This window comes from Toxotes jaculatrix, chromosome 23 (assembly GCF_017976425.1).
Source record: "Toxotes jaculatrix isolate fToxJac2 chromosome 23, fToxJac2.pri, whole genome shotgun sequence".
Lineage (NCBI taxonomy): Eukaryota > Metazoa > Chordata > Actinopteri > Toxotidae > Toxotes > Toxotes jaculatrix.
In genome coordinates, this window is record NC_054416.1 from 14270133 (window position 1) to 14280829 (window position 10697).

At 42.1% G+C, this 10697-nt stretch overlaps 1 protein-coding gene across 3 annotated transcripts; it reads left to right on the forward strand.

Moving 5' to 3' along the window:
- The first annotated feature begins 244 nt into the window (after window positions 1–244).
- Window positions 245–3465, forward strand: rwdd (RWD domain containing 4). 3 transcript variants are annotated; one of them, XM_041031191.1, is made up of 8 exons: window positions 245–424; window positions 1138–1218; window positions 1358–1467; window positions 1603–1753; window positions 1969–2080; window positions 2516–2565; window positions 2692–2694; window positions 2775–3465. In XM_041031191.1, exons 1-8 carry the CDS (start codon window positions 401–403, stop codon window positions 2805–2807), a joined length of 564 nt encoding a protein of 187 aa, XP_040887125.1. In that variant the 5' UTR covers window positions 245–400; the 3' UTR covers window positions 2808–3465. The 3 variants fall into 3 exon arrangements, with proteins under 3 accessions (XP_040887125.1, XP_040887126.1, XP_040887127.1); XM_041031192.1 differs by having other exon boundaries at window positions 1972–2080; XM_041031193.1 differs by lacking the exon at window positions 2692–2694.
- Window positions 3466–10697: the final 7232 nt, after the last annotated feature.

Sequence of the window (10697 nt, forward strand, 5' to 3'; positions counted from 1 at the left end):
ACCTTTATTTAAAAATAAAAGCATTGATTTCAAAATAAAGGCACAGGCAAACGTCAATTTATTCATTGTTCATTTATTATTTTCCGTATTTAATTAGTAGATATTTAAACGTGTAGCTTGTTGATTTTGCCTTCACATGTAAAAATCACAGAGCTCCCATTAAATTCCAAATTATTATTTGTCATAATAATGTGAGCGTACGTGCGGTTCAGTTGACGTAGAGTGTCCGAACTGCGCATGCGTGTGCTAGCATGGTGGCACTAGCTGTACCAGCTGGGGAAGTTATGAATTTATTCACATAGTAAAGTTTTAATGGCAGAAATGGGCCGTTGACTGTGGATTTTTTATAAGTTTGGAACTCTGAACATAAAGTATATTACAAAGAGACAGAGGCAGAACCATGACAGCTAACGAGGATCAAGAGGTATGACTGAATGATGATGCTTTTGCAAGGTAGCTGCTGTTAGCGGCTAACAGCTAACTTCATGCTGCTAGCAGGGCTGTTAGCATTTGAGTCAGGGTCGCCTATCTCAGTTGACAGCATTTCTGCTCGTTAGACAGCAAAACAAGTTAACGTGTCAGCTTTTATTCAGTATGCCAAAGGCGGCCGGGCCGGGGTCTGAAGTGTGTTTTATCGGTTGTGAAGCCCTGACTCGTGCTGTTCATATCGGAGAAAATATCACACCAAACTCCATCCAAAATCTGCTAAAATTAGAATGTGTTTAATTATAGTTGGGAATACATGCCACAGAAATTACATATGAAGATGTTTTCTCAATAGAAAACATACACAAAGCCATTCGGTGTATTTTGTTATTCATCAAACAACAATATTATACCAATACAATATCAACGTTTTACAGAAGCCATCTTCCTCCGTAAACAGTAGCAAGTGGCTTTAGCGAGTTAAAGGTTGAATTTGATGGATGTCATTTTATGCCTGGAGGATAACATGTATGCCGAATTTAAAAAATAAGTCATCATGTTCATGTGTAAGGTCTTGTTTGTATCCTGCATACTCTTCAACTCTTCTATTTATGAATGATATTTGGTGCGTGGAAGCTAAAAGGGCAAACCGTTGTTTATCTAATAAACTATTCAGACTAACCTATAACTGCTCCTCTTATTCAATCACAGATGGAGCTGGAGGCTCTTCGCTCCATCTATGAGGGGGATGAGGGTTTCAAGGAAATCAGCCCAGTGTCCTTTCAGTTTAGGGTGAGTACTGTCCTCTGTTCAGTAAAATAAACCTGTGTCTCACCCAGTTTCAACTGGATAGACATAAAAACTCTCAAGATTCTTCCTCGCTTTAAACCTTTAACAAACTATTGGCATTGATTTTGTTGTTATATAAAAGATAGGAGACCTTGATGACACCAAAGCTTTCATCCTGGACATCCAGTGGCCAGAGACATACCCCGAGACGGCCCCACAAATGTCCCTTGATGCCTTTTTCAACAACAGAATGTATGTTGCAAGAACAGTGTACTGTCAGTTCACAAACATAGGTTTAAGGAGCGACTATTCAACTGTAAACAGTTTACACTTATAGTTTTAGTGAGTGTCAATCCTGTGTTTTCCATTGTGATGCTTCGCTAACAGCTCTGCAGAGACAAAGCAGTTGATCCTGTCAAAACTGGAGGAGCAGGTGGAGGCTAACCTGGGGACAGCGATGATGTACACGCTATTTGAGTGGGCCAAGGAAAACCAGGAGGCCCTCATGGAGAACCATAAGCCTGTAGTGACTGCTGTGGTAAGTACATTTCACCATTACAGATTTCAAAGCACCTGTAGCTGATGTATGTGCTGGGATTTTTGAATTCAGTGTATTTTCATTCCCCATTGAGCTGCACAACAGAGCTTTGCTTTTTGCGAACCATCGTTCTCGTTGCTTCTCAGTTTAGTGTTTGAGAGTCACAGCGTTTCAGGAGAATAACTGCTGACTGTTTCTCTTTGCTGTTGTTGTAGCAGACGTTGACCTCCAGCAATGAGGCGACGATCACCTGCTCGACAGCCAAGAAGAAGGAGAAGAAAGAACAGCTGACTAAAGCTCAGAAAAGAAGGATCATCAACAGAACGGGTACATCAGTCTTGGCCAGTTGGTTGTATTGGTGGATTTATATGTCTCAGCCCGTTAAGTATAAACCTATCAACCCTGAATTTACCCCTAAGTTTACTCCTTAAAAACACTTTTCCCACACAACACCATAACATAGTGTAAATGGTCTGCTCTCCCATCACTGTACAACAAATTCTAGTTTTTTTTCAATATGTGCATAGTTTTCTATACATTTCCTCAAAATTCAGACATATTTGCTCAGTTCAGATATGAGCTTGTGACCCACTTGTGTCTTACGCTTAAGGTTTATAGTTTTCAACCTTCAATTCAAATTGCATTAAGCATTACAATTTCCTATAGAATCTGGAAATATATTAGTTATGACCCCAGCCAGTAGTTTAAAGTCAGCTGTAAGCCTGTGGAGTTGAGCGATAACAGAAGGATTTGTGCTTTCAGATAACAAAGGTGAACTGCCAAGAGGTTGGAACTGGGTGGATGTAATCAAAGTAGGTGCATTTTACCTTTTCACCACTAGATGGTGCACTTAAACATCTTTTAAGACTGAGTCTGTAGCAATATCAGTGACTAACCTTTGTCTTTTCTCTTTGGTCAATGCTCCAACCATCCTCCAGCACGTAAGTGAAAACCACCTTGATTCAAATGGATTTTTAAAAATCTTTAAAACATGTGTTTGACATGTTGTTTTTCTTTGCAGCTGAGTAAAACAGGAGGAAAAGACGACGACTAAAGCCAGAGGGCAGTGATGTGGTGCTGCTTTAATACGAGAAACTGCAGTGAAGTCTGAAATCACTGCAGCCTGTTGATGCCGCTGCTATCCAGAAGCCTTCACATCCAATCTCACGACCCTCTACACTCACAATGGCCGCTTCCACCCACCCGACAACCAAAGCAGGCTGGTTGACGGCAGATTTCAGGATATACATACACACATTTCAGCTAAACTGCGTTTTTATGTGTTTTGTGGTGTTCGTTTTTGGGAAAGCAGCAAAACGTGAAGAGGAACACACCATCAGGCTCCTTTCTTTCACTTAGCTCTCAGATGTTCCCGCTCAGCCATCCATCAAGGGTGGAGTGGTGTGAGATACTCGCTGTCACTGCCATGTTTTCAGTGGGTGAGATTAGGCCCAGCTGTCAAGCACTGGAGCCATAACATTTTTGGATTGCGGGTTTTAAATGGATGTGTCAAAAGCATCAAAGTAGCATCTTGCTGTTACTCTGAGGTTTCGTGACTTCTTTGCGAAAGCAGAGAAAATTTTTAATGGCACACAAAATGTTACTCCTGTTGCTGTTTTCTTATTTTGATAAATGTGTCCTTTTCCCTGTGAACTGGAAAAAGTTAACATTTTTACATATATATATATAAATAAAGCCGCATTTGGTCTGCTGCTTGTCTAAAGATGTCTTTTACCATTTTGCTTTGTGAATTGTGTGAAGAGTTGAATCTGAGTGCTGATTTAACTAGTCTATAGAGGTTTTTTCTATGAACATTATGAACATGAGTTTAGGCACCACAGATCTGAGGTATGAAAGAGGTTGAGTGATTTTGATGTTTAAAAAAAAATCAGAAGAGTGGCATGTTGAAATGGTTTGAAAAAAAAAATCTAGTACTGTTATTCATGCTCACTTTATCCATAAAGTTTTTTGAACAGATGGACACGTAATGTCAAGTTTAGTGGAAAAGTTAAAAAAGAATTAATACAATTGTTTTGTGTTTTTAGTTTTTAATCTGAATTTTTTAGAAATTTATTTTATTTTTCATTTTATTTATTTACTTATTTATGTTTTGGGGTTTCCAATTTATTTCTGCCACATTCCCGGATCCCGACCTATATTTTATGCTGTATCTGTGGGGGGGGAAAGGTCATTTCTGTTTGTCCCACTTAAACTGAAATTATTTCTTATCCAGGAATTACATGGCACTCTTCCGGCGACGTTTTATTTTGAAATTGATAACCGGACGTTGGGCATTTTCACTCTTTCGCACTTGGCAGGTGGACCTACTACAGAAACGGGCTTTTTCTCCAAAATAAGAAGAAAGTAAGTGCTTCTTTACAACATACGTAGTTTTACTTTTCAATAACAATTAATTCTGGCTTCTGTCAATAATTAACTGCAAAAACACAGTTAAAGTAAAATTAAAAAATGAAAATATTCCGATTCTGGACCTAAAGTCCGTTTGGCGAATATTAGATTCCCATTGATTGGATGAATATTGGTAAAAATGTGAACATAAAAATATATGTCACCTTAATTTTCTCATACATACAGTTACAGTTTTGTTAGGCTATTAAATAAAAAATATTATTGATGAACATATTTATGCTGTTATTTGTGTAATTGTTTTATTTTATTGAAACTGAATTTCTGTTCTAATCATTCATTATATATTTTAGGTCTTTCAGGAGGATAAAGAGGCTTTAACACTTCCAGCTATAAAGAATGGCCCAATGTCACTATGTCAGGTGATCTATGTACATAGATTGACTGTATGCCAGAGATGTGCACAACTGCCTCTTGTCCATAAAGCTTGGGTAAAAAGTTACTAGTGTGTAGCAGCAGCAGGGAGCAACACTGATGCCCCTCAGCTCAGCTGATTGTCATTTCATTGTCATAACAAGAGTATTTTGTGTAATAATCATAATTTGGTGTAGCAATAATAAGGATAGAGACAGCAGCAGTAACATAATGTCAATAATGTCTGTGTGTGTATGTTCTTATTTTGCAGAGGACAAACAGAACGGGACATGACACCAAATCGACCGGGGAGTCCAAAACTACAAATCCTCTCAGAGTGACAGACAAAACCCACAACGATTCTTACTCCGAGCACAGAATTCCAGACTTTATGCACCACGGACATCTTTTCAAGGTACGTCATTTATAGACTTGTACATGTCATTCCATCCTTAACATGAAATCATTTATAATAAGTTAAAGTTTCTTAGTCATTTGTCACTAAAACAGTATCTCACATGCATAACATTTTGATTTACAACAGTTCAAAGCTACCAGGGACTTACAAGACCTGTATGAATATGGAAGAACAATTGAGGACTCGTCACAGTTACTAAGGAGCATGGAGGCACTCATGGGAGAAGGTAGTGGTGAAGAGGACAGAAAGACAGACACTGGGACTTGTCTTTTTCCTTGGTCAAACAAGGAGGATGTGGGCACAACAACCAATGGAAGTCAAAGAAACCAGGAGCCTCCATTTTATGTTGAGGAGAGGAGATTCATGGTCTACATATGTGGTGGATATAAAGGTAAGAATCAATAAATCAGACGTGTTAAAGAAATTTATTTCTTAACCAGTGTTTCTGGTGGAGAGGTAGTTGAGAGCATCAACACCGCTCTCATTTCTGTGTGATAAATATGAAGCTGAAGCCAGAAGGCTGTTATCTTATTACCTTATAATACCTCTGAAGCTTGCTAACAGTCCTGCACACAATCCTCTGTAAAACCACGGTTTTATCCCTGTTTTGTATTACTTTCGTATTATTTCACTAATGGGATGCTATGTGAGCTTTAACTGTGCTAGTAGGTGGATTTGTTAGCTTTGGTCAGAGCTAGGCTAGCTGTTTCCAGTGAAAAAGCTCATTATACACTAGCATTGTACTCTACCTGCTCAGCAACAAACAGTACACAGACACAGTTAGCACCTAGCTTGTGAACACAGTGGTGCATATTATATTATGATATTTTTCTCAGTAGTTGGCAGAGACCAAACCAGAGCTAAAAAAAAGGAGACTGAATATTAAATTTACATGAATTAGATGGATAGAAACACAACTTAAAGGCGTGCTAATGTTGCTAACGTTTGTCTGCTGAATGTGTGAACAGCCTGTTTAACAGATTCATAATGTGATAATTTGTGTTATGCTGTGTTGAGTGGACAAAAAAAGTGGACAAAATAGGAATAGGAATACCACACAAAGAACTGTATCCTGGTATCCAAAGTCAAAGTATTGGTATGAAATATATAACAATTGTTTTGTATGTGTTTGTGTGATGCAGACACAGTTGCAGAAAGAAGTGCGCTCATGGAGGACATTTATCCCAGACTGTATCTGTACTGTAAGCAGAGAGGCTATGACTTCAGGATGGTTGACCTCCGCTGGGGTGTTAGAAACCCTGTCTCTGAACGCCATGACACCGTGGAGCTGCATGTGGAGAATCTCCAACGGTGTCAGGAAACCAAGGGTCCCAACATTGTTGTAAGATATCGTCCTGTCGTGTGATGTTTGACAGTGCAAGAGTTTAGATTCTCATCCAACAGCAGCTTTGTGTTTCAGATAATGAATTCATACTTGATTTTCCTTGTTCTGTTGGTCAGTTGTTTGTAGGACAGAAGTATGAGGTTTGGACCCTTCCCTCTACCATCACCACAGAGGCCTTCGAGGCTATAGTGAGAGTGCTGGAGAGGGACCGGCAGCAGATGTCCAAGAGCAACCCAGTGGAAGACTTTCCTGCCTCAGGCTCCTGGTCCAGCATCACCACAGAGAGCAGTTCTGGTAGTTTTGTCCAGGAATCCATTTATGGGAATTATCTGAATTTTGGAGAGCAAGCTACAAATTCAGGACGGCTGGGCCAGTGTTCTCACGTCTCATTTTTAGATGGAGAAGAGACCAGACTTAGTCCAGCTGATAACAGGAGACACAGGGATTTGGACAAAGGCCTGACTTTACTCCAGATGTGGTACAAGCTGGATGAGAATTGCCTTCCTCCTGTCTACCGCTTACTTCCCATCAGGTGAAAACAAACCCACTGGACACAGCTGATAGTACAACATCAGATCATGACATGATATACTCTCCATCATAATAAATTAACACCACTCTTTAATTAGTCAGTCTTTGTTCCAGACTGAATTATCTCTACAACTATTTAGTCTGACTTTGATGCACAATCATATTTCTGGATAATTCCCTATAACGTTGTTGATTCTCTGACTTTTAATTTAAAAAATAATAATTTTTGCCACTTTTTCAGACCAAAATGTAGTGAAAACTATTGGATAAATGACCATGATATTTGGTTCAGACATTCATACTCCTCACAGAATGACTTATAATCATTTTTGTGACCTCTTGAGTTTTCATCTAGTGCAATCGTCATGTCAAAATTTCAATATTATAATAATACTTATCAATACTTGTCAACAAATACCTCCAAAATTAAGGATATTCCCATCAGCCGCCGCTTGACATTGTGATTACTGATAACGTAAGCATGCTAACATGCTATCTTATAATGGCGATGATGGTAAACACTATACCTGGAAAACATCAGCATGTTAGCATTGTCATTGCGTATATTAGAATGCTGATATCATCATTTCAGAGGTGCTTGCGTGGCTTGTAGACTTTCATACTATCACTTTCCATGTGATATTAGATTTCAGGCAACCTGTAAAGTATTCAGTAGTTAAGATCACAGTGGCAAGTGGCTCACTGGGAAATGCAAAGAGGGAAGTAGAAAACAGCCACCATGTTTGCTTAACCCTACATTATAAAAGTTAATGAACCAATAACCAAAAAAAAAAACTAGTCAAGAGATTGACTTCAGCTCTAACTTTGGGTACTGTCCAAGCACAGATATGTTTGCTTGCTCCTGGGTGGCTCTATAGAGCAAGTACTGGAATCCGTAAATAACAACAGTTTCTTCTCTGGAGACTGGGAAGGTGCTGAACAGATGTCATGGCAGCCTATTACATTATTCAATTCAGATTTTTGGTGTAAGGAAATAGGAAAGGCCGTGGGATCCTTCATCCTCTGGGATCATTCAACCATGAATCGTCAGAGCAAATTTCAAAATAAAAACTTGGCATACAGAGGGGACTAATGCTACACTCACATCTGTCGCCCCATGTATCATCCTGTCACAACAATTAGTTGGGTTCAAGCTCTGTAAAAACAATCAATGGGTCAACCGCCCCCTTTCATTATCTCTCTGTGACTTTGATAGCACTCACCATCCAGACATGTTGAGCACGGACAAGCAGCGCAGGAAGCAGGCCAGGAGGGACTGGAGCGCTACCTGCCACACACTGTGGGCAGTTCTACAACGCACTGCAGCTGAGGCAGTGGGGCAAGAGGAGGCATCACTGTTACTCAGGACAGGTAGGTTTGGAAGACGTGTGCTGTCCTTTCGGTTTTATCCACCTCTTGTATCTGCCATCGTAATAATAGAGTATTTTACACATTGGCACAAACAGCAGGATCATTCTTTTGTTTTTTTGTTTTCGGCCTAGTTCTTGACTGGGAGGTGGAGACAGGTCTGCGGTCTGTAGATGAAGCTCCACCTGAGCAACACTGCCACTGCTATAAGAGAGTCATCCCAGATCTTTACTACAACCTGAAGAACCAACATGCCGCTCAGTTTGCTGACGTCCTAAAAGGACAAGCTCAGCTCGATCCAGTGCTTGGCACGGCGCACCGGCAGTTCATGGAGCGGCTCCATAGAAAGGTATTCTGATGTTAGCAGTTCCCTGTTGATGTTGTCTTTGTAGATTTAGTGCTCGTCTTCTCTTAAAAACACTTTTGTTCATTTCTGTGTCTACATCATCAAGCTGCGTCACACCAACATCTACGAACGTAACGTGGGCTGGGGACGCAAAGGTCTGGACCCCAAACACAATCGGCTGCATAGGTTCTACACAGAGCGCATCTCCTACCACTTTCAAAGGACTGTCATCAGCTCCATCGACAAGTACTCACACACATACGGAAACTTTTTATAAACCACTAAATATCACAGTGTTGCACGCAGCTACTGTAACAGCAGCTGCTTGGTGTACTTTCACTTTTCCAGAGTAATGAAGGTATCCAAAACCCAGGGGCCTTTTGATGTGCTGAGGCGAGACGTCATCAGGATGCAAATACAAGAAGAGATACAACGTCATGTTAACTATGGATTCCACCTGTGAGTAGGTCGTTACCTTTATTACCTATTACCAAATGTGTGAGTTGCTAAATTCCAGTTCAACGGCAGTGAGATTTTCCCTCCACCCTTCAGGAGTAAGAGCTGCACGTTGAGGCAGGCTTTCCTAGCTGAAGTGCAGAGGGCGGTGGAGCAGTCCAAAACCAGACCCATCCTCCTGCTGGGACCACCAGGCTGGGGAAAGAGCACCACCATGGCTGCAGTAGCACAATTAGCACCCACTTGGCTCCCTGGGTGAGATGCTGTTAGGAGCTGAGGATCTCATGGTAGCATTGTGTGTTTCGTGTTGGTGGTGTTCAACATACAGGATTCAACATCCCATTGTTTCAGAGCCGTGAAGGTGCTGGTGCAGTTCATTGGCTTCACTGGAGAGAGCAGGAATATTCGTCTGGTCCTGCAGAATCTTTGTGTCCAGCTGGCTGAAGCTTACAGTCCCCACACACAGCTGTCAGAGGTGCTGGACCATCCCTTGCAAACGCATTAAATCTCACCTGACTGATTTTGATAGTAGTTCTAAAGGGGGTTTTCTTGTCTGCTTCAGGGCCTCACTCACTTAATCCGTGAGTTCCACTCTTTGTTGGGCCTGGTGGGAGCAGAGAGGTCTGCGGTGGTCCTGCTGGACGGGCTGGATGAACTGTCCGAAGAACACGGTCCAGACCTCTCCTGGATCTCAGCCCCTCTTCCTCCGAACGTCCATTTCATTCTTTCTGCAACCACCGACTCCCCCTGCGTTCGTGCTCTGCGGGTCAGTGGAACTGAACCGAATTAGCTGACGCTTTTAATTTTCACCGTGGCACCCGAGGATGTGTTGGGATGTGCATACACTACCGTGAGGCAGTGAAAATTCAGTGAAAAAATCTTTTTCTCACCCTCTCCTAGCAGTTGGCCCATCCCACCATCCTGTCCCTCCCTCCTCTCGGTCCTGATGACATCACTGCGGCATTGGATGCCAAGCTCCGCACTGACCAGCGGCGTCTGCAGGAGCAGCAGTGGAAGCTGCTGCTCCAGGCCTGTCTGTCCTGTCCCTGCCCTCTCTACCTGGAAGCAGCTTACTCTGAGTGCCTCCTGTGGACCTCCTACACCTCCCACACCGGCCTCAGCCTTCCAGCAAGCCTGGAAGGCCTCTACCTCAGGCTGCTGGCTCGCCTGGAGACAGAGATGGGGAGGCAGCTGGTGAGACGGGCTGCTTCTCTGATATCCATCTCACGCTGGGGTGTCACTGAAGAGGTGGGGAAAGCTACATTTCACTACGAACTGAATGTACAGACATTCAGACAAAGTCAAGAGAAGACAAGATATAAGAGAATTTATAATGTTGTCATAATTGATTGAAGTGATGGTCAAAATTTCTGTTTTCATGTCCATCATCAGGAGTTACTAGAGCTTCTGGCCAAAGACAGGAAAGTACTCCAGGAAGTGACCATAGCTCACTCCTCCTCCTCCTCCTCCTCCTCCTCCTCCAGCCGCCCCAGGGTGCCGTATGTGTTGTGGGCTCGACTGAAACGAGACCTAGGTCGTCACCTCAGTGAGGTCAGGACAGACGGGACGTGGGTGTACCGCTGGACTCATTCCGAGCTGAGCCGTGTGTGCATAAGTCACTATTTGAACACAGAGGACTCTCGCATGGCTCTGCACGCTGAGTGCGCTGACTACTACAGAGACAAGTCACAAAATGCAC

What these genes read in the sequence shown, in the direction of transcription:
- rwdd (XM_041031191.1), top strand. Translation starts at nt 401, where the DNA reads ATGACAGCTAACGAGGATCAAGAG. An exon ending in CAGCTAACGAGGATCAAGAG is followed by an intron (nt 425 to 1,137) that starts GTATGACTGAAT and finishes ATTCAATCACAG; the next exon opens with ATGGAGCTGGAGGCTCTTCG. An exon ending in AGCCTGTAGTGACTGCTGTG is followed by an intron (nt 1,754 to 1,968) that starts GTAAGTACATTT and finishes CTGTTGTTGTAG; the next exon opens with CAGACGTTGACCTCCAGCAA.